Source organism: Trachurus trachurus (assembly GCF_905171665.1).
Source record: "Trachurus trachurus genome assembly, chromosome: 15".
Lineage (NCBI taxonomy): Eukaryota > Metazoa > Chordata > Actinopteri > Carangiformes > Carangidae > Trachurus > Trachurus trachurus.
In genome coordinates, this window is record NC_139906.1 from 26,860,642 (window position 1) to 26,884,347 (window position 23,706).

Consider the following 23,706-nt stretch of genomic DNA (forward strand, 5'->3'; position numbering starts at 1 on the left):
GGAAAGGGGCCAAATGCCGATTGTTAGCGGGTCGACCCGCGCTTAAAAAACCCGCGTCGACCCGCTAATTTTAGTGGGAAAACGGCTTAAGTTGTGTATCACACTCACCAACCACAGCTTTAGCAGTCCCTTCATGGAAGGACCAGGCCAAAGACAGCACCTCAACAAAGTGCTCCAGCTTCAGCAGACAGTCTAGACGCTGGACACAGAGACAAGGAAGATGTGATCAGACCAAGGATTTTCTACTAAAAACCTCTGTTCATGGAGTTTTACAGTGTTTACCCAGTGCACCATCATTATATTAAATTAGATTATAGTAGATTAAGTTTTATGTGCCCCTTACAGGAAATGTTCCTTCATTTTCCATACAGCCACCAGAAACAGTCACAAAAACATGGAGACTGTGAATACAAATCGATGTATTAAAGAAGCAGGGTGAGCAACTTAGAGGGCTCTGAGTTTGCGGATGGCAAGTCTCTGTGGCTCTGTGGCTCTCCAGCATCTCAACTGCTTCACCACTGATGCTGACAGGGTCATTGTGGTTTTACTGATATACAGGATTTATGTTTTTCATAAATATAACAGGGGAAATGAGAAGATAGAGTCCATTTAGAGGGTAGATACTCTGAGCTGTGGTTGGGTCACTGTAGCAGCAACCTGAAGAATGCTCCTAGAAGCCTTTCACAAGCATTTTTCTTTAGATGTCAAACTGGAAGCAGACCCTGGGCCAGGGGAGACTTGCTGTACTACAGAAGCAGCAGAATGTGTATGTATAGCTCTGATTTACTGTAGTTTCACTCATATGGAAAGGGAATCATGGTACTCTTAGTCCACAGCAGCAAGGGACAGAGTGCTCACTCCTTCTCATGTTATATATTAGTTAGTTGTTTGGTCTCTAATAGATTTGTCACTGAACTGTGTTGCTGTGATGTGTTCAGGCCTTACGGTGTTGTTTGTGAAAACAGTTTTACAACCTGCAGAAAAAATTAAGTCTAATCACCTGGATTATGTTCATACAATGGAGAAAATAAATTTTGCATGGTGAGCATGCATAGAGGCCATGGTGGTTGAGTGCATTACTCTTATTTTTTTTTACACCTGTACCTGCTAATTCCAGGTCAGTCTGAAGCTCTCTGTGAGTGCTCCTTGGCTCTTGGACAACTCTTCTTTGACTCTGTCTTGCCCTGACTCTGTCTCTTGCAGGAGCACCTGGTTTATGGTCAAACAATTGTTCTTTTGTTCTTCACAACGATAAGGTTGTGCAGGTCTTGAGACAGAGAGCTCTTTGCTTTGACCCATCATCAGATGCTTCTTGTGTGACACCTTGGTGATAGAAACCGTTTCATCAGCATCAATCAGGACTAAAGCAGCTGATCAATGAGCACTGACAGGAGACAGGAGGACTTCTAAACACTGATTCCAGCTGTTTTCTTGTCTTTCATTCCTTTCTACACCTCCTCCTTTTCTTTTCATCATGTGTTCAATACTTATTCCCTGTGTCATTTCACTTTATTACATATAACTTCATTTATGGACAGATATGTTACCGACATCTGGTGTAAATGTCATGTCAATAGCCCCATTAGAGATATATTTACTGAGAATAACGTTGCCGTGTTCAATGCTTATTTTCCCTGCTGTACATGGGTAGACCAAGTAGGCTATGTCTGTATATATCATACTGGTTCATTGGTTCTTGTACTGACGGATTCTTTCTTTTTTTTCCTCATTGATGTTTGATGCTGCAATGATGAAAATCTCCCCATCGTGGGACAAATGAAGGAATATCTTATCATATTCTGTAAACAGTGTTTCAGATCGGATGATTTACAGATCCTCCCTTAAACAAGGATGTTGTCATCCTGTGATAACGCACACACAGACTTATGTAACGAACCAGACAGTAAATCATTCATTCATACCTCTCTCCAGTTCCTGAGAGTCATGATGTGAGCCGACTGCAAGACACAACAATATCACATTGTTAAAGAGCAATCATAATCACAATCAACAACAATCAAACAATCATGTTTGATCACGATGGTTGAGGCAGGAATTGAGCCACCAACCCTCTGATTGGTGGACGACCTGCTCCTGAGTCACAGGTGCTCTTTAAAAAGTGGTTATCAATGAATGGAATGATTGTTTTTCAATGATTGGTCAACGAAGAATCACACACGGTACCTTGGTGCCCAGGAAGACGACCTGTCCTGCGTAGCTGGAGACGGACTGATAACAGGCCTTCTCCCCGACTAAAGCCTGAAACACAGACGCACCGTTAACCCTCCACACGCCACGGGAACAAGGTGACATGGGAAAGTTTAGCTACCACACAGAGAGACAGAGGCCGGTGGTGGAGCCAGGTAGTGGGTGAATGGAAAAAAGAGCGGAGGTGACGACAGAAAGTGTGAGAAGGGACGTGAGTGACAGATAAATCAACCTCAGTTAGTGTGGAAAATTTGAAAAAGAATTCTGCTTATAGCCTACTGTAAATTGGGATAAATTGAGTGAACTTTTGCCCCTTAAAAGGTGATTTAGCCCCAAATTTCTAAAAACTTACCATTTCGAATTACCTCTGATAGAATCAAGTACTTGGGAGTTACAATCCCCAAAGACCACAAGCTGATTTCTACATTGAATTTTTTGGATATGATAGATAGATAGATAAATTAAAATCCAGTCTCGAATCCTGCAGACTGTTACCTTCACCTCTGATAGGTCATGTCAATGCAATTAAAATGCAACACTGCCCAGGCTCCTCTACTTGTTCCAGAACTGACCTGTATCCATACCCAAATAAGGCAAAATGCAGATCTGGGTGACGTCACTGCCTCCACCTCCTAACAGCTTCTCCTAAACTCAATCCCTCATATCCGCTGCAAGCTCTTTAAAATTTGGTATCAAATTAGAAAATCCTTTATGGTGCCTGATCAACCATGACGTCCCTGCCTCACTGACTAAAAATCCACACTTGGCTATGGTTTAAAAAACCACAATAGCGGCAATACCTTTATTCTCCCAGAGCAAAAAAGTGTTATCAAAGTATAATTAATGACAAGGCTCACAACAGTAACGCAATAAATAAACACAGGACAACTGTGTTTGTTTCTTTGTGTGAAACCTGCAGCTCCGACAGCAGCGTCACTTCATCAGTGTTTAGACTTCAGGTTCTTAATGGTGGAAGTAAAAACTGATTTTCATTGCGTTTAGCTTCTGAGCTCAGTTAGTGGGTTCAGATCATCAGGTTTCACAGCTCTTAGAACCTGTGGTATGTTTTTTGAAACTTTAAAAAACTAAAGTTCTTCTCAGCCCAACAGCTGCGCGTATATTTAAGATCAGCTACCAGTAACACTTAATAATAAATACACACTATTAAGCATTAAATACAGAATTCATCATTTATAACACATGAAAACTCATTAGTATGTAGTTTATAAACACAGTTAAAAATGTTTTACTCATCAGTGATAAGCACTAACTGTATTTATAAACTACATACTAATGAGTATGCGTTATAAATGTATAATTCAGTATTAACTAATGCTTAAAGCCCCAGTATGTAACTTATTTGGCTTTTCTATTAGCAAAAATCAAATATGTCTTTCATAAATACGTATTTCTCTGAAGTGGAATCACACCCTCATACAAATGAAAGCTTTCTGGTACCTTAGAATGAGTTGTTACAAGTCGTTACAGATACATAAGTGGGCGACGCACCGAACCGAGGCGGCCATGTTGCATCGCCATTTTTTACGTCCAGTGGCAGCGTGACCGTAGGTAACCACGGAAACTCAGCGGAGCTGTCAGCTCGGCCTGTTAAAACTGTCACCACTGTGTAGTGTGAGGAAGGACGGAGGCACTGATGTTGCATTCAGGTGCAGTCAGGCAGACGGCCGTCGGCAAACCAACCGGATGTCATTTTACTCGACGAGAGAAAGACGGTAAAACGTGGGTCAGGTAAACAATACGACATCACCATGACAACATATTGTCACGCCTGTATTGTTTTGCCTCGTGCTGGCGGACCACTTGTTTACATAGAGGCTTGTTTATCCTGTTACATGCAGCGTCTGTCTGATTTCACGTGAATACAACATCAATATGTTCCGATATGCAACCGCACCGCTAGATGGGGGGAATTCCTACATATTATACCTTTAATAGTGTGTACTTATTATAAAGTGTTACCCAGCTACCTAGTTATCTCTCCAATCCGTTTCATAACCACTGTCACTTTAATGTGAGGTATGTAACACAACCTCTGATCTTGTCCCCGATCAGCTAATCCCTCACCAGAGCCTGGGAGACATTCCCTCCAGTGGCCAGCGATTTGAAATGTCGGCTGTTATAGACCAGTTGCACCTGCTCCAAGTCCAGAGTCTCCAAAACCTCTTGACTGGGCCGGTCCACCACGTGCAGTTTTTCATGGCTGTCCACCAGGACCAGTGTGCGACTGTTGATCCACTGCAGAGACACAGAGACACAGAGAACAGGTCAAACACCACAGGACTCCTCAGGACCTGCTGCTGACCGGTCCAAACCCAGGTTCAGGGGCACAGTTCTGAGGAGGGGGGGGGGGGGGGGGGGGGGGTTGCTACCATCATGTACTTACACTCAGATTGATGATGTCACAGCTGAGATGGAGCTGTCTTTGCTTGATGACATGGATGGTCCCTGACTCCTCCTTCTTCACCTGAACAACCAGCAGAACAGAGGTCAACATTACTGCCTTTGCATAAATATGTAATATGGGGCATGCTTAGTCTGAGAGTAAATGTTAGTTATTGTGACTATGTCTGTTGATGATATTGTCTGTGAAAGGAAGGGAATGATCAGCCTAGGACTGCATGTTGTAAATACAGTAGAAACAAGGTAAAAATGTCTGCACCTTCCCAAGACAGGGGGTTAAATGTAACTGAAAATAAAATCACTGGTCACTGGGAAAAGTAGAAGAATAAATCCAGTGTTGGGGAGACTTAAACTCCACGTAGTTGTTTTGGCTAATGCTGCGTTCCAGGCAGGCTTTTGAAACCGTAAATTACAGCTTCAAGTCACAACTTACGACTTTGTAGCGTTTCAGGCAACCCACTCGTGTTTTTCCGACCTGTTTTATCTGTGAAAAGTCACTATAAACCAGGCCACTCGTAACTTCCGACCCGTGAACTCGTACCAGATTGAACTGGTACGACTTCACAGGTCGGAAAAACACGAGTTACGAGTTGCCGTGAACGCACCATAACAGTCACTCGTCCCTACGTCACCACATTCACGGCGTCCCTTGGCTGCACACAGCCCTGCATGCCGTTCTCTCTCCTCATTGGATAAAAACTGTAGGATACGATAAATGTTTTCTCCTCGGCTCAGAGCAGAGCAGAGGGACTGACAGACCCGTGTTTCAGACCAAACACTCTATGTAAGTGATTGCTGTCGGAAGATATAACTATTTAAGACTTATATTAACACAAATATATCACTCACTTCTGCTTTAACTACAATTTGCTGTAACTTGCTGGTAGTTAAACTACATTCATATTTTGAGCTGCGTCAAGTGTTTCAACTACTTTTGGGGTCATTCTTTGTAGTTTAACTCAATTTACAAACTACAATTCTGGCCAATAACATGTAATATTTTTTATTTAAAAAAAGACCTATATAATATTAATCTTATTTTACCATTATTGTGTTCCAGAACTCTCTTTGAAAAAAGGCATGAATCATGGCATCTAGTGCTGGTGCCTAAGTGTTAGTGTCTCTGAAGTTCCTGTCATGGTTTTAAACATTGTTGTTCAAGACACAGCGATCTAGAATATGTCGACCTCTTTGTATTTTTTATCACATTTTTTGTTGACTGATTTACATTTCTGATTTACAAGTGAGTATGGGGGGTGGATTTTCATTTTATCTTTATACCCAACATGTCTATGGTGAATCTACAGAATGTTGACCAAAAATGTCAGCTTTTCTTCTTAAAAAAATAAAACTTGAGTTGAGATATTTCTGCTGGCATGTGAATTTTTTGTAGTCTATTATATTTTGTTTCATATACACCACATGTTGATTTATTTAACGCTGAGTTAAATGAGTATAATGAGTATAAGTAGTTGCTAAAACTACTTTTTTTCCAGGGGTAAAAATGAAGTTTGTTCAAACTACTGCCAGACTGAACAACATGGAGTTTTACAAGCTGAATAAATTACAGTCAGGTAGGATGCAGTAAATTTAGCTTCAGCTTGGGCAGAAGCAGCAATGTAAACACATGTACGCCAGAAGTTACATTGTCTAGTTACACCTGTAACTTGTGTTACTTTATTATGTTGTTTTATTTAGATTGTTGCTTGGACATTATTTAGTTTCTTCTCTTTCTGCTCTTGTACAACATCCTTTTATATTTTGAAAAACACTGCTTCATTTGATCCATCATGGACTTCAACATATAAGCAGTAAACAAAATGAGTCTACATTGTATAAAGGCATTTATGTGTATTATAAATGCTCAATAAAAGGACATGGAAAAAAACAAACAATGTCCAGTACCTGGAGGAAGTGGACTGCGTCCCCTTTACAGAAAGCCAGGACTGGGTTGACTGTCTTCTGGACTGGAACAAACTGCCAGGCCAGCTGAGGGACACTGGACGGGTCAGACTGCAGAGCAACAACAAGACACAATAACATTACAACTCCTGATTCACCTTCATCTCCTAAACGGTCGTTGTTATTTAGACTGAACACTTCTATGTGGTTCTACATGGTTGTTGAACAGCACATTCCTGTTATTTTTGTCCTGATGCTTTTCTTCTACACTTTGTTTTGAGTGACAGTGTCACAGCAACACACAGACAGATAGGGCTGTCACAATCTTGAAGTTTTTGATAAGTTGGTTTAAACACACACTCTGGTATTGTGTGAGTGGAGCCGTACCTTACTGTAGGCAAACGTCAGCCAGACTTTCAGGGAGGGCTTCAGTCCAATGACCAGAATCTGAAAGAAGAAAAGACAAAAGACAAAGACTTAACACATTTTATGGAGTTGAATGGAGAAGCAAAAGTGGCGACACTCTGAGTGTTTGTGTACTTTGGTAAGAGAGGCCATAGCCAGCAGAGAGTAGTGTGTGATGGGATGGTCTCTGAAGTCTGGGGGAGTGCGGAGCGGCTCGATGCAGCAGACTTCCCCTTTAGAGCCACTGAAGAGACAGCGAGAGTCACAGGAGCGCATCCCCATCACCCTCCTGCAAACAAGGACACACACATCAACACTATGACAGAGGACGGAACAGCTCAACCCCATATATCATGTATCTGAACCAAGGTTATTATAGTTTAACATTTTTTATTAGGTTTTATTTTTATTTAGTTTTAGTTAGTTCAACAAGTGATGAAGCAGTTTTAGTTTAGTTTTTATTTTCTATCCTGCAACTTTAGCCATCTCTAAGAAAACTAAAACTAAGCTGCAATTCAGTTTAGTTTTAGTTAGTTTTGCATTGTTCATTGTAGTTTTTATTTACTTTTCGGAAAAATTGTTATTTTTATTTCTATTTCAGTTTATTAAATTATTTTTTACTGCTAGTTTTAGTTCTAGTCTTAGTTTTAGTTAACTATAATAATCCTGATCTGAACACCAACGTGGAAGTGGAATGTGAAAACACAGTAGACTATACGCTATAGTTCCATATGTAGGTTCAGTACTGAGTCATTTACCTGAAGGCCAGCTCGAACACTGATCCTCCGCTGTCATTACACACTGCCAGAGTTGGGTCATCTGTGAACTACACAACAAGCAGAGGGACAGACACCAGGGGGACATGGTCAGAGACACAATGACTACAATGTATGAGCTCACCATACAGCTGAGAGCATGTGTGTGTGTGTGTGTGTGTGTGTGTGTGTGTGTGTGTGTGTGTGTGTGTGTGTGTGTGTGTGTGTGTGTGTGTGTGTGTGTGTGTGTGTGTGTGTGTGTGTGTGTGTGTGTGTGTACCTTCACATGTAATATAGCTGTCCCAGGAGGGTGGGCATCAGTGATTGTTCTCAGAAGTTTCCCATTGGCTAGATCCCACATGGTGATCTACAGAGAGACAGAGAGAGAGAAAGAGACAGACAAACAGATGGAGACAGAGGCAGAGAGAATGAGGCAAAGGAAGACAGAGACAGAGAGACAGAGAGAGACAGAGGGAGAGACAGAGAGAGACAGATGGAGACAGACAGAGAGAAAGAGGAAGAGACAAATGGAGTTAGAGAGAGACAGTGGCAGAGGCAGTGGAAAGAGAGAGACAAAGGGAGAGACAGACAGAGACATAGAGAAAGAGACAAATGGAGACGGAGAGAGACGCAGACAGAGGCAGAGGCAGACACAGACAGATGTTGGGTTTGTTCATCATATCTCCAGGAACATAACAATCATCAGTTTACATGAAGTTAGGAGAGGACAAGTCTATTGAATCCATCTCAGTTACACTGAGCTGAGATCAGTCCTAAGCTCCTCCATCTGAAACTGAATGTGGGTCGTTGACAAACACCAACATTGTGCTGATGTGCTGATGTGCAGCAGAAGCAGCATCAGCCCTCTCCACGCCCTGATACAGATGTTGATCATCCACATTCATTACAGCAAGTTGCTGATTCCAGCTCTTTGTTTTCATTCTTGTCACTACTGTCAGATTCACCCAAGGCCGTAATTACCTTATACGCTCAAAATGTCCCCCCCAATATATAGCTAGCTGATTAAAAAATAAAAATAAAAAAGTATCCCATGTGTTAGCGAATTTACCGTACTTTCCGGACTATTGAGCTCACCTGAATAAAAGCCAAACCAGCTAAATTGTAAAAGAAAATACATTTTGCACATAAACTATATAGGCCGCACTTGAATATAAGCTGCAGGTTTTCATGTAACATGAGATATTTACACAGAAAGACAGTAGGGAACTGTGCAAGTCCGCTTGCTTTTCCGCTGTTTTCTCGCCCATGTGCATTTGTTTACAACGAAGCCGGCGAAAAATCAATAAATGGAGCAGTGGATAACGTTATATAACATAAACAATGTTACGGCGTGTGTGTTTGTGTAGTCTTAACTGCCATAAACAAAAGATTACCGGTTACGGAGCGCGTTTGTGTTGCGGTGTGCACTGTGCAGAGGGGAAAAAAGTAGCGGCTTATAGTCTGGAAAGTACGGTATATAAAGAGATAGATTTGGTCCCCCCCAATGTTGACTCCATGGTTACGGCCTTGGATTCACCAGTGTTGTCTTTCCCCCCTGATGGATTAGAGAGCCTGTTTGTGTGTGTCAGTGAACTGTACCTGTCCTTTGGCAAACCCGCAGAGAAGTCGTGAGCAGTCATGGTTGATGCTGAGAGCGGAGACGGCTCCGAACTCCGCCCCCGTCGTCTTGGTACCCAGACACAGCCGCAAGGCCTGGTTGGTATCTGGACCAGGAGGACAGACAGGGTCAAGAAGACGAAGAACAAGTGGTGCAGACTTAGAAAAAAAAACACAAGAGCTACAATAGGTTTAAAAGAAATCAAAGTTTTCCCATTCCACAAGTGTAAGAGTGGAAAAAACTGAACCAAACAACATCTATACAAACACACACACACACACACATACTGCCACCGAATGAAGAAAAGCAATAAAAAACAACAAGTACAGAAACCAAAGAACAAAGCATGCACCAGAGCAGCTCAGCCAAAACTGAATGGACAGAGGCAATGACGGTCGAGAGTCGGGCTGAACACAATAATATGAACACGAGCAGGGATGGTCGTACCTTTTCCTGCCCCAGCATCATTAGTCAGCAGTATAAAGAGACATGGGTCAGCCCCAGTCACAGCCCAAAACATCACAGTTACAACTTTACACTCATTTACTGTATCTGTACGGAAGAGGATTAGGGCCACTGTTAAAAAACAAAAAAAAGTGAGTTCTGACTTTAATCCCAGAATTAGCCATCTTTGCTAACCGTCATCACTCGGGGTGGGAAGACAGTTTAAAACCTGAAATAATTCCTCTTTTACATGGTTTAAACTCCTTAGAACCTCAGTCAGCACTTTACTTCATGTCAGCACTGTTTCTAACTAAAACCAGCAAACAAACTGAATTCTCTCTACTGGGATCAAGTCAACCTTATCACCTGACATACACCGATTAGATGTTTGTGCTTGTGCAGGTAGCAGATAATGTATTTCTGAGCTGTGTAAACACTCACTCACTGTGTGAACGTCTGTGTACTGAGGAAAAGCTGAGATTTCTCCCGTCAGTTTGAGTGTTATAATGTAATAAAGAAGACTTCTCTTCTCACTATAATCACTGTGGACTGAGCAACATCCAGTCACATTCATTGGTCAGTGCCGATGCTCCTCTTCGTCCTCTCTGCTGTGAATGTGACACACCATTGACTGCTTATTACCCCTGCTCATGTCCTGCCCTGTACAAATAGCGGCTACTCATTTCAAAAAGGGTCCAAACAAAAGCTCATGCTGATGTAATCAGTCTAATCCACTCCTGTCTTGGTGATAAGGTGGTGACCATGTCCGGGAACAGAGGTGAGCAGGCCGTTGATACGGGGCCGATAAGGAGGGAGTCGACTGGTGCAGAGAGGACCTGATTACCTGAGTCAATAAAAACCCACTGAGAGTCAGGACCACATCTGAGACCTGGACCAGCACTCTCAGCTCAGACCGCTTCAGGCTTATTACCTCTGCCGCGCAGAAGGTGAGTTCTACATTCACATCTTCACTGACAGCAGTAGATATTCATGACTCCAGCCTAGGGATGTCACGATTATACATTTTCTTGGTACGATTATTGCCAGAAAAATAATCACGGTACTACGATTATTACGATTATTATGCATTAATTAATTTCACAACACTATGAATGTGTAAAATCAAATATAGTCAAAATATAATTACATTACTCATTGTTTACACAAAATATTTCAAGTATCTATTAATATATGGCCAATTCTTAATCCCCAGGGGAAATGTTTGAAATACTCAGGTTGAATTGAATGAATTGTTATCTATACCAAATGTTTGCATTTATTTTAATCGTTTTTTGTTTTGTTTAGCTTCTTTTTTTTTTTTTTAATTAAAAATGAGACGCTAACATTTAAATTCCTACCAATTCAATGTTACATTAGTTAAATGGACCAGTATCTGTGCATTTACCATTATTTTTGTGCAAATCTGCCAAGAAAGGTTCCAACATAAAATTTTTGTGAGAGTAACGGTATTTGGGAATCTTTACAATTAAATAATTGTGGCGTTTAATACCACGATTAATTGTGAAAACAAGTAATTGTGACATCCCTACTCCAAACTGTTCAACAGACTTTCCTTCTTCACTCATCTGCAGTTGTTCTCTTTCTACTATTATTGTCTAATTTCAGATGCAGCTGCAGTTTTGAGTTTTAATCACATTTAGTCAACTTAGTCTTTTTTTTTATTCCTTTGACATTTGTTTTAGCATCAGTCAAGTCATAAAACTTTAGTTTGTGCCTGTGTGTGGGCAGCTGCACAAACACTGTATGAAAACTGAAATGACAGTGGTGTGTGCTCCTCTGTGTAGGAGGTGCTGTACACTATGTTCTGTGAGATTCCGTGTTGGGTGAATTCAAAGTTATACTGTACATTAAATGAGGCCTCTGGTTTCTGAAGTGCCTGTAAATGCATCAGAGGCCACACAACAATATTATTATATAAACATGTTCTGTATATAAACATATTTTCTAAGTCATTTCCAACCCTTTCACTATCGCAATGGAGAAGCTGATGTAAACTACTTATAGCTGTGTCCAGTCCAGTGACAGTCTGACATTAACCTGTCTAAATTATTACATAACTGCCTGATCGCCATCCTTTGAGCTGACCGCAATTATTTTGCATAATCATTTAAAGGGATACGCCAACATTCTTTTTTTTACGTGTCTTGCCTCACTCCCGAGTCCATGACAAGCAGATAGACGGTAACGGGACGAGATCGGTCAAAACGGAGGGTTCAAGCAAAGGTGGTTTATTTTGGTTCAAGCTAGCTACATCGAGGGTAGGTTAGCTTCCTATTTCAAAGTAAAAGCACAAATTCTATCGTCATGGTTTTCTGTATGTAAAGGGCAACGGGTGTTTTATTTTGTGAAAGTAACCGGAAGTGCGTTGGTCACAACGGCTAGCTTGAGTAGCGCCGAATTCGTCCGAATAAAATTGTAAACAGCTGGTATTTAGACAAATTAAAGACACACTGCTGATCTAAACGGCTACTTTCTCGCCTTAAATGTTTGAAATGTCGATAAAGTGATATATTTACAGAGTTTAGAGCTAAAATGAAATCAGCTTCTGACTGCTGATTTCGGCTCGGGTATGAGGCAGGCTAACACTACCTATGCACTTCCAGCATTTGAGCTAAGCTAATTAGCGGTGCACCAGCTCTGCCCGTATCTCCCTTGTTACTGCACGCACAGTCGAAAGGATGGTGTCTATCTGCTTGTCATGGACTCGGGAGTGAGGCAAGACACATAAAAAAATGTTGGCGTATCCCTTTAAATTTTGTCCATTTATCTGTATACAGCTGGATGAAACAAACAGAAATGTCATACTTCAGCACTATTTCCTAGTTGTTTTCCACATCAGAATCATGGAGTTAGTTGTAAAGCCAATAAATGTCTTATGTGTTATTAAACTAGGTTCAGGCTTATACTATCATTTTGGCATAAATTGATCAGAAAAAGACAAATAAATCATTAATCGCAATTATTTGTATGGTAATTGGCCGTCAACTAAAACTTGATGATTGTGGAAGCTCTACTCTGACACACACATACACACGTAACTGTTGCTGAACTAACTGAAGTGATTGTGTCTTGTTTCCAGTTCACAGCTTTCCTCTCCCCCTCCACCGCTCCACAGCCCATCACAATGCCTCATCGTTACTGCTCCGTTGAGATTAACAACAACTCTGGCTCCTACACTCTGGCCAACCCCAGGTGACTGCTGCTTTCCTTCTCATCGTCTTACGCAGGTTTAAAGTTGGCATGACACTCAAAGGACAAACCACAGCATACTGTTATAGAATGGGTGCACACCTATCACCAAATGTGTACAGTTCAGGCTCCATATTTACAGTCATCATGGCCAAAAATAGGCACCCCTGCACTTTTCTTTTCAGATAATGTCCCAGTTCCTCCCTGAAAATTGTTGCAACTACAAATGTTTTAGTGTTCAGATGTTTATTTCTTTAGTTTGCAATGGAACAAACAAAAAACTGAGGAAAAAAGAAAAATCTGAACACATGGAACTCCAAAAATGAACCGGACAAAATTAGTAGGTGCATTACCTTTAATTGTCGGTGCAAGCTGTTTTTAGATCGGCTCACAAAATGGTTCTTTCGTCTTTCGCTCAAAACTCATCAAATGCACAACACTCCAAAATGCTCTGGTGAAGAAGTTGTGACCTGCACATTCCCCACGCTATGAAATAATAATGCATATATGAAGCAAATATTTGGAACTACTTGCACTTTTGAAATCACTCCACCCAGCAGCCATGTTTGGAATGTAGTTCTGGCTATGCATTTGCCTCGAAAACAACTCTGTCTCGTAATGTTACATTTTTACTTGAGAGCGTGGTGAATGTCACAACTTCTCCAGGAAAGCGTTTTGAAGTTGTTAGATTGTGTATTTGATGAGTTTGATGAGGAAAGGGGGAAAGTACCGTGCGCCTCCGTAGCGTTAGCTGAGCAGCTCACGTCTCTGCTCCGCTGATCTAAAAACAGCTTGCTCTGACAATTAAAGGTAATGAACCTACTCCTAAGACTATAGGGATTTTGGCAATAGGCGAATTTTCCAAAATGTTGAACTATCCTTTTAAGTTTTGAATAAGTGCCAATAATTAGGTGCAGTCCATTTATGGCGTTCTGTGTGTGTATAATGTCAGATTCTACTTTTTTCCTCAGTTTGTGTTGTTCCATTGCAAACAAGGTTAGACCAAGTGACCTCATCCAAGAACTAGGATTGGGACTAAGTGAAAGGGTCAATGAGAAATACAACATGAAGGGGTTGGATCCTGACATGCTGTCTCTGTCCTCAGGGTGTTCACTGAGAGCGGCTGCTGTGAGGTCCCCCTGCCCCCCATGGTGGGTCCCTACTCCAGTGTCACGGCGATGTTCAACAAGACCACCGCGGCCGCGACCGGATCCGTGGGCGTCTTCACCTACGATCTCCTTAACTCCGACCTGAACGACTACAGCCACGTCATGGCCGTCATGTTCTCGGTGCCGTACGACCGCATCCTCTACTCCAACTGGTTCGGTGTGGGGATCTTTGAGAGAGGGAACGAGTGCGACTCCAACCTCTACGAGATCATGTACAGCGGAAGTGAAAACAGCTTTGTGAGAGCGAAGGCTGACGGCTCCTGCATTTCTTATGAGGGAGACTATGCTGTTGTCAGGGCCAACATGTCAGACTCAGGGGAAGCAGTCTTGAAGGTGGACATCATTGACACTGGCTATTAACTTATTCAGTCCAACTGTTGGTACAATTAGTTGAAGTAAAAGTTTAACCAACTGGCACAGGTGGTAACAGAATGAATGCTGTGTCCGTAAGAAGTGGTGTGATTTAAAGAGCTGATGTCCTACAAATAAAGACTGACATCAGATCATCTTCTCTTTGTCAAGAGTTTTTATTCTTACTATACTGTACTGTATGTCTGTGACTCCTCCACATCCAAAATTTATTTCATTTCCAAACACTGCACATATAGAGTGAATTAAAAGTCCAGTGTGTATAATGGGGGTTAAACCGGACCCCCAAACTGATATAGGGACGAAGCAGGGACCCCCTACTTTAAATATTTATAAAATGTGTATTATATTAAACGAGGCCTATTAGCCTACCATGTATTAACGTACCCTGGATTCAATACTCAGGTTTGTATATTCATGGTCGTGCCACTGCCATTTATAAATATACCTTGTTAACTGATACCATTCAATTGAATGATAATCATGCATACAAGCTATTCAAATTGACATCTTTATTCTAAGCATAAATGTGGAAACAAAAACAAAAAAACAAAACAAACAAAATTGTATAATCAACCAAAGGTTTCATGACCCCCCTGCAGCAACTCTGCGGACCCCCGAGGGGTCACGGACCCCCTGTTGAAGACCTCTGCTCTAAAGCAAGGCCCTTGCTATATGTAGATATAAAAGAATAATTATAAGGCTACAAAAACCAAACACATTTTATTTTATAGCGATTATACACTTATACTAATATATTCATGGGTTGTATATTCAGATTATGCTAATAAATCTTGTTAATTATTAGGCTACACACTGGACCTTTAACATAGCAGCACAGTTTTATTATTTACACCAATCAGCCATAACATTCTGAGCACTGACAGGTGAAGTGAATAACACTTCACCATGGCACCTGTTAGTGGGTGGATATATTAGGCAGCAAGTGAACATCCTCAAAGTTGATGTGTTAGAAGCAGGAATGGGCAGGGTAAGGATCTGATCCAGTTCTACAAGGACGACTGGGTCAGAGCATCTGAAAAACTATGTATACACATATGTTATTTTGTCTTTGGATATATAGATCACCCCTGGACCTCCAATTTATGTAATTATTCAGTGTTTTTTATTTGTCTTTTGTTTTACCTATTCAGTCTCTGATCAAAATAAATAAAGGTGTGTGTTAGAGGGACAAACAGCAGAGGGCAGAAGAGAGTTAGCACCATAAAGATCCTGGCCCCATTTATCTGGAACTAGTTTGAAATCAACAGCCTATGACAACACCGTTTAATTTAATGTAAATCATAATATAATTCTGTATAATGTGAGGAGTCTTTATGTGTGAAATATGTTCTCCATCATTGTGCATGTGAACACAGTAATCAGATCAGAGACTCACCAAAGACCAGAGCCAGACCATGAGACGTCCCCACGGCGATCACACCTGACACTGTCTGAGCACAAAGACACACAACATATGTTTAATTATAGAGGAAACCAAGAGAGATGAAATAAGTGAAAAATACATAACCACCACAAAGATGTCTACAGACAATGTCACTGTCATACAGCAGATACTGGATCAAACCTGCAGCTCATACAGGTGTGCACCTTCACCCTCTCTCTTTCTTCCATTTCAAACAGCTGAGCATGAAGCTGAGTGAACAGATGTCATTATGTTGTGTTTAGCTCTGCAGTGTGGTTTCAAGTTGATTGAAGTTACAAATTAAATGAAAACCTTCAGTGTGGGCCAATCACTTTATTGCACTGCCGGGGCCCCGAGTGTGAATTTCATTCTCTTGCATGTTTTCAATTTACAGTGAATGAACCTTGAACCCTAAAGTGATGGTTACAGCCCGTTACATCTTCCTGTTCCTCTCAACTGTCGCCTGCTGATAACAGCAACATGACACCAGCAGCTTCATTTTAATTCTAAATGCACCTGGCAACTGGCAATAAGTCGAGTGAATGCATCATCTATCTGTATCAGACATGGTCTAATTCAGTTTAAGATATTTCATAGACTTCACTTTTCCCGGAGCAGACTGGCTAAGCTATATGCCAATGTAGATCCAAGATGTGAAAGATGTCGCCAGGGGGAGGCCACCCTTGGCCACATGTTTTGGTTGTGCCCAGCGTTGAACTCCTTCTGGCTGTCTATCTTTGATGGCATCTCCTATGTTTGTAAGAAAAGGATCAGCCCCAACCCAATTATGGCGATATTTGGTGCCTTACCGGAAGGGATCACACTCTCAGCAAATCAAGCGTGTATGGTTGCTTTTGTCACACTTCTTGCCAGGAAATTAATTCTTGTTAATTGGAAAAGCCCTAATGCTCCAACACATAAACGCTGGCTTGAGGAAGTACTCTCACATTTGAAGCTGGAGAAATTGAGGTATTCCTCTCAAGGCTGTACTCAGACATTCTACAATGTGTGGCAGCCATTTATTGATTACTTTAATGATAAATGTTCTGTGCCTGCACAAGATAATGATAACCCTGACGCTTAACCCCCCCCCCACCCCCAGTTGTAGTAATGTGTATTGTTGTTGTTTTGTTTTTTTTCTTTTCTGTTGTTGTTGTCTTTGATTATTTTGTTGTTTAGTGGATGTGTGGTCGTACATGTATGTAATAATTGTTGAATTGTTGTATTGCTGAATTGCTGAATTGTTAAATTGAAAAATTCAATAAAAATATTTGAATATATATATTTTAATTCTAAATGCAACAAAGTCGCACAGCTTCAGCCGTTACATCCATAGACTGTAAAAAGAATGGACGTAGCGCCCGTGACGTCACCCATTGGTTTTGGGGAGTCGTTTTTGTGACTCAAATATGGCGGCCTGAACAGCGCCATGTTGGATTGGCCGGCCGAGAACCCGCCCACTGGCCTCGAAGCAGCTGTCCACGCAGCTGCTCGGACCTGTCACTCAACGTTTCCGCGCCCTAATTGGCCAGAGTTTTAACCTAATAACAGTAAAACGGTAGAGTTAAAAAGAAATTCACCCCCCTCAGAGTGTGTGCGGGGGTAGAAACTATCGATTGAGACGAAAAAACGTTCTGACACAAGGCTTAACATGTTTATTGAGGATGTAAAGTCGGCGATTTTAACATGGGGGTCTATGGAGAATGCTGCTTTCTGGTACCAGCCCCCAGAGGAAGCCGAGGGGATTGCAGTTTTTTGAACGCGGAAGTGAGCTTCACTTCTCAGACCAACAACTGCCCCCTTGGTTACATCACAAACCAAGTGATGTCACCTCTGTGTTCAGTTGATCCCAGTGTTGGACACGTTACTTGTAAAAAGTGATAGTTATTGTTTCTATATTTTTTTTAGGGCTGACCCAAAAAATTTGAAGCTTCGAAGCTTCGTTCGTTGCCATGGTAATCGATCATGAAGTTTGTGATCGATTTTTTTTTTTTTTCCTTTTTTCCTTTTTGACACCGGTTCTCATCGGCAGTTGTTACATTAAAATGAGTAGGCTACTTGGCATCCTGGAAACCTGCCTGATTTTGGACAAATGCAGTGTTTGTTTGCCATTACTTTCATTATTTCCGCTACGATCCCTTGTTCCCCTAACCTCCCATTTATCTGGAACTAACCAATTCACTCAGTATTCCTCCACACAGGCAGTCTCCGTGATGGAGTCTGCCTGTGTGGAAGAATACTGAGTGAGTTGGTTAGTTCCAGATAAACAGCTTTTTTTCCCCAACTAGTTGATGGACTAAAAAAAATGTGTAGCCAATATAACGTACACTTTAATGGGTGTATTATTTTGTGACAGGACTTCTTGAGTCAAGTAACGGTGCATTTTATTGTCAGTAACGGTAACAATGTTATTACGGGGGAAACCGTAACTTCTTTTATTATTGTTACAGAAAAAAGTAGCGCCAGTAGTAACGCTGTTATTTTTATAATGCTGTTATTCCCACCACATCTGAATGAATCATACTCACTATAGCAGTCGGCAGGCCAGCGTCCACCTTTTCCTGGAAGAGAAATTAAAACTTTAATTATGATGGAACACAAAACGCTTGAGTGAGTGAGTGAGTGAGTGAGTGAGTGAGTGTGTGTGTGTGTGTGTGTGTGTGTGTGTGTGTGTGTAGTCTTACAGCAGCAGAGACAATCTGAGCAGAGATCCCCTTCAACAGACTATGTCGAAGAACAGACCCATGAACTGTTGTGTTCAAATCCATTGTCCTCCGTTTCCTTCACACATGAACACACACGAGATTTTCCGTGTCATAACATTATGTGCAACCGCCTACGTGAGTGTGTGTGTGTGTGTTTTAATACCTTTTGATGTGTGCTGGGTCTCCGCTGTCAGAGCTGGCCAGAGAGGACGTGTCACAGGAGTGAGAGTCCATGTTGTCCGTGCCGAGCACACAGGTGTCCTCCAGCACGAACGGCTCCTCCTCATCCTCCAGCTGCAGACACACAGGACAACAAAACAAACACACCTCAGCTGGAAGGTTCATGTCAAGTCACTGAATCTGTCACTTCCAGCTGTTTTCAAAACGACTCTGCTACAGTCACATCCAGGGGCTTCAAAAAGACAAAGACCTAACACATCACATCCAGAGGCAAAGTGAACACAGTACCTGGTATGTACTGGTCCATCTTCAGGGTTCATTTAGTGGTGCTGACTGCTGTGCTGCTACAGCATGTACAGTGTTTATTAGTTTATTATAGATCCTCATTAATCACTGCCTCAGCTGCGACTATTCTTCCTGGGGTCCACAGTTACAATTAGGGCTGGGGCGATATGCTTTTCTCCCGATTCGATTCTTCTATGATTTTTTGGATGGCGATTCGATTTAAATTGCGATTCTACGATATTGCCGATTCTCTCGATTTTCAGTCTGCATTTTTAACATTTATCTGTAATACTGTAGGAGCCTATAAATTAACATACTCCATTATAAAGTGAACTTTATACCCTTATAACCCTTTTCAAAACCTGTACTCTCTGTATGTAAAAAAGGCGAACAAATGCACATTGCACAATATTTAAAAAAAAAAAAAAAAAAAATCGATTTAAAAATCGTCAAAAAAGATATCGCGATATTTATGTGAATCGATTTTTTTCTCCCACCCCTAGTTACAATATTCTTTTTTTTAATTTCATATACACAATCTGAATATATACATATACTACATACTAGGGGTGTCACGATTTTGATTTTTTATCGAAATCGATCGAAATTACGTCACGATCTCGAGCATCGAAGTCAAAGAGAGGATCGACGACCCCCCCCCCAAGCTACAACTGCCCGTTGTCCCCATTGCGCACCAAGCGTCTTGTCAGTCACTGGTCCGAGTTTTCCTTTACTTTTTATTTCGAGACAACACTCACTCATTCTCTCTCTCTCTCTCTCTCTCTCTCTCTCTCTCTCCCTCAGTCTCTCTTTTTTTTCTTTTTCTTTTTTTTACCGGCGGTGTCAGCTGATGTGCACGTCTGCAGCAACCCAAACAAATGCACATGTTGACCGGCTCTATTCCAGCCACATGATTGGTTCGGCGCAGCGGAACTCTCAATATCATTGGCTATTTGCCAAAACATGGATGAATGAAAACTATCGACCACGTCTCATATTTCTATCGAAGAAAAGTTATTTCACAATTTATAGCGTTTTATTACCCAGCCCTGGGTGGGCTACTGTCCCCCTCCTACCTGGGGAACAGGAGGGAGACACAGCTCTAACTACACAACACCGACAAGCACTGAGAGCCGCATGTTGCAGAGACGTTATAAGATTAAAAAAAAAAAAACACCGCAAATAATGAGCCGACGAAAAGGTGCAACTTGCCACTTTTTGTCGATGTATTATTTGCGGGGGCTTTCTGGGGATCTGGTGACGGTGGAGGATCCGGGACTGATGCACTGTGGGCCACCGCCAGTCTGATCAGGACCTGATCATCGGTCCATGGCAGCACAGCAGCTGCAGCTGCAGCTCTGCCCCGCTGTCACATGACTCTCGCGTATCAGCGCAATCTCGTTTACATTAGGCTACATTAAGCCGACATCAGGAGAATAATGAGACACGGCGGTAAATTAATGAAAATAAAATTATGATAATGTACAGATATAAATATATTTATTTCAAAACCTTGGGGGCAATTTTGGCCCCTGGATCATGATTTTTGGGGGCATGTTACCTTTATATTGTAAATAAATTATTTAAATGTGACCATTAGTGCCTAATGTGATACATTATGGAAATTGCATCACTTATATGTATCCCATCTTTTGAAATAAGATTTACTGTACAAAATTTGATGAATAAAACCAATGATCGTAGACTAGACTAGTCTGAAAATAGCAAAGAAAAAGAATCGAGAATCGAATCGAATCGTGACCCTAAAATCGAAAATCAAATCGAATCGAGGATTTGGAGAATCGTGACACCCCTACTACATACATAGTATATAAAGAATAAATATACACATACTTGCATACATGTTCAAACATTTAACAAAGAGAATCATCCAGAGCCAAGCCAGTCAATGGGTCATGCATTAAAAAAGTGTGATTCTTTAAATCATTAAAGCATCGGGGGCCGTGTTTAAAGGAAAAATCGAATGGCCGCGAAGTACACGGACCCAGTGGTTCCCAACTTTTTCCAACTCAGGGCCCACTTGAAAATTTCAAAAATATTCACGGCCCACCTCTTAAACCATACGGAGGACAAAATAATGTGTTATCTAACATTCAGGACAGAACTGAGGCAGGGACATGTAGGAAGCTCCACATTGCTAACTGAAGTAGACAAATGAGGGGAGAACAACATTTTTTATATGACTATTTTTTTCATTAAAAAAATCATATTATTTTGAAAATAATTTGACAGCCCGCTTGCAATACCTTCACAACCACGTCTAACAGGTTGGGAATCACTGCCTTAAAGGGATAGTTCAACATTTTGGCAAATTCTCCTATTGCCATAATCCCTATCGCCATAGCAGTAGGTTCATTACCTTTCATTATCGGTGCATGGAGGTGAACGGTACAGGTCCCCTGTCCCTCATCAAACTCATCAAATACACAATCCAACAACTCAACCTGCACATTCACCACGCTATGAGATAATAATGTAACAGTACGAGACAGAGTTGTTTTCTAGGCAAATGCGTAGCTGGAACTACATTCCAGACACTGGGTGGAGTGATTTCAAAAGCCTAAGTAGTGTGTCGTTATGTTACATAACTATGTTATTATTTCATAGTAATTAAAGGTAATGAACCTACTCCTATGACTATAGGGATTATGGTGATTGGAGAATTTACCAAAAATGTTGAACTATCCCTTTAAAGCCATCCCTCTCACTTACATCTTGTGGTCCAGAGCCAGCAAGAAGAAAAGAAAGGACCTTGTCATCTCTGATAGGTCAAGGCAGCACATGGTCTGACACCACCCTCCCTCTGCAAACCCCACTAGTCTGAACTAGAGCAGTGATCTGCAGCACTGAGAGCAAGCACAGTGCTCAGAGCGATGATGGGCATAAAGTCAGCGCTGCAGGTTGAGCTGACTAAAGCCATGAAAGAAGAGGGGGTGGAAGCAGCTCATGAGAGAAAGAGAAAGAGGAAGTAAACACACTTGCTGATGGAGTGCAGGGAGAGTGGATGGAGCAGGAGACTTTACCCAGTGGAGACTGACTGGCACAAAAAGCCATCAACATTAGCAACACACCTACAGTAGTAAAAGAAAGGGAGCTACACAAAGCCACAACTGAGGCAGAGCTTTTAGCTATGACCAAGAAGAAACAGGAAGCCAGCAACTCCTACGACAGGTTAGCTGCAGGAACAACAACCGGATTGTACGCGCATTATTTCAAAAATGATAATAGTAGAACTCATGCAGTATTGGAACAATATGATCTGGAAAAGGATGAGGTCCCATCCTTATTCTCATCGGAAACAAGGTCAAAGAAGCGTCCCTCAAACTCATTCATCAAATCTATCCCTCCAATGTTTTCATGGAAAGGTTTAAAAAAAGACTTCAGTAAACGCTGCTCATTCTGTAAACAGGCTCCCGAGACATTTTGGTTAAAGATCACTACTTTTCTCTGTGTCAACACTGAAAAAACTTTGTTCTAAATTATCAAAATGTAGTGTTTGGTTTCGTTCCAGTCCCATTCCCCCAATTTAATCAATATTATATAATTAACTTACAGTAATAATAATATTTTCAGCCAAAGCTCATAATCACAACCGTAAATTCAATAATCAAACACCATGTTTTTACCGTTTCGAAAAGGAAATCAAACAAAACATCAACACAATCAGTCAATCTGGAAACAAGAAAGCCAGAAAGACTCTGGACTTATGTACTTTGTTTCCCTGTTTTTGAAATGACTTTGTTTATGTTGGCCTACCTTGTTTTCTTCTCATGCATATTATGATACTATACAACCTGTTCAATATCCTGGCATTACTCTACTTTGAACCAAGGTTATTATAGTTTTAAAATTTTCACGAGTTTTTTTATTTTTATTTAGTTTTTCGTTTTGCTTTTATATTTCAGTTTAGTTTTAGTTAGTTCCACAAGTGATGAAGCAGTTTTAGTTTAGTTTTTATTTAGTCTCAGTTTTAGTTTTTCAGGTTTTAGGAGAAATCCTCTGTCAGACTTCTGAAGATGAACTTCCACATTTGTGGGATTTTTCCGTTTTAGTTGAATCCCATAATGTTCCCATCAGTCCTCATCACGTTACATCACTCTTATCTACCTGTGGGTGGTACTCCAAGTCGTCCCATATTGAGCTGTGGTGTTTTCTTCCTGCAGCTTTAACATCTCCAAGAAAACTACAACTAAGCTGATGCTATCTGGCAGTCAGTTTAGTTTTAGTTAGTTTTGCATTGTTCATTGTAGTTTTAAAGCAGAAGTAAGCGATCCGGTCGTTTTGGCTAATGCTGCGTTCCAGGCAGGCTTTTGAAACAGTAAGTTACAGCTTCAAGTCACGACTTACGACTTTGTAGCGTTCCAGGCAACCCGCAACTCGCGTTTTTCCGACCTGTTTTACCTGTGAAAGTCACTATAACGGCCACTCGTGTTTTTTCGACCTGTGAACTCGCACCAGATCAAACTGGTACGACTTCACAGGTCGGAAAAACACGAGTTACGGGTTGCCTTAAACGCACCATAACGTCTTGTCAGCCGATGGAGTTAGCAGCCCCCGCCCTCGTCATGGATCTATTGTGACTGACAGA

At 41.3% G+C, this 23,706-nt stretch overlaps 2 protein-coding genes across 6 annotated transcripts in view; one reads left to right on the forward strand and one right to left on the reverse strand.

Annotated features, from left to right (window-relative positions):
* Positions 1-23,706, reverse strand: part of vps8 (VPS8 subunit of CORVET complex) — a 52,810-nt gene that overhangs the window by 23,540 nt on the left and 5,564 nt on the right. For 3 of the 5 annotated variants that reach the window (XM_083988573.1, XM_083988572.1, XM_083988571.1), the window contains exons 3-17: positions 18,796-18,926; positions 18,612-18,708; positions 18,456-18,488; positions 15,901-15,955; positions 9,291-9,415; positions 7,972-8,058; positions 7,695-7,762; positions 7,072-7,225; positions 6,919-6,978; positions 6,535-6,642; positions 4,613-4,693; positions 4,294-4,464; positions 2,185-2,259; positions 1,923-1,958; positions 109-199 (exon numbers count right to left, since the gene is read on the reverse strand). In XM_083988573.1, the coding sequence (XP_083844699.1) occupies positions 109-199; positions 1,923-1,958; positions 2,185-2,259; positions 4,294-4,464; positions 4,613-4,693; positions 6,535-6,642; positions 6,919-6,978; positions 7,072-7,225; positions 7,695-7,762; positions 7,972-8,058; positions 9,291-9,415; positions 15,901-15,955; positions 18,456-18,488; positions 18,612-18,708; positions 18,796-18,926 (1,372 nt within the window). Of the gene's footprint in view, positions 1-108; positions 200-1,922; positions 1,959-2,184; positions 2,260-4,293; positions 4,465-4,612; positions 4,694-6,534; positions 6,643-6,918; positions 6,979-7,071; positions 7,226-7,694; positions 7,763-7,971; positions 8,059-9,290; positions 9,416-15,900; positions 15,956-18,455; positions 18,489-18,611; positions 18,709-18,795; positions 18,927-22,096; positions 22,306-23,706 lie in introns of those variants that run through there. The other 2 variants (XM_083988575.1, XM_083988574.1) reach the window with 2 other exon arrangements.
* LOC310998567 (DELTA-stichotoxin-Hmg2b-like) lies at positions 12,899-14,492 on the forward strand (the record flags this gene model as incomplete). Its single annotated transcript, XM_083988680.1, has 2 exons — positions 12,899-12,966; positions 14,069-14,492. The coding sequence occupies 2 exons, from the start codon at positions 12,899-12,901 to the stop codon at positions 14,490-14,492; spliced, it is 492 nt and encodes a 163-aa protein (XP_083844806.1).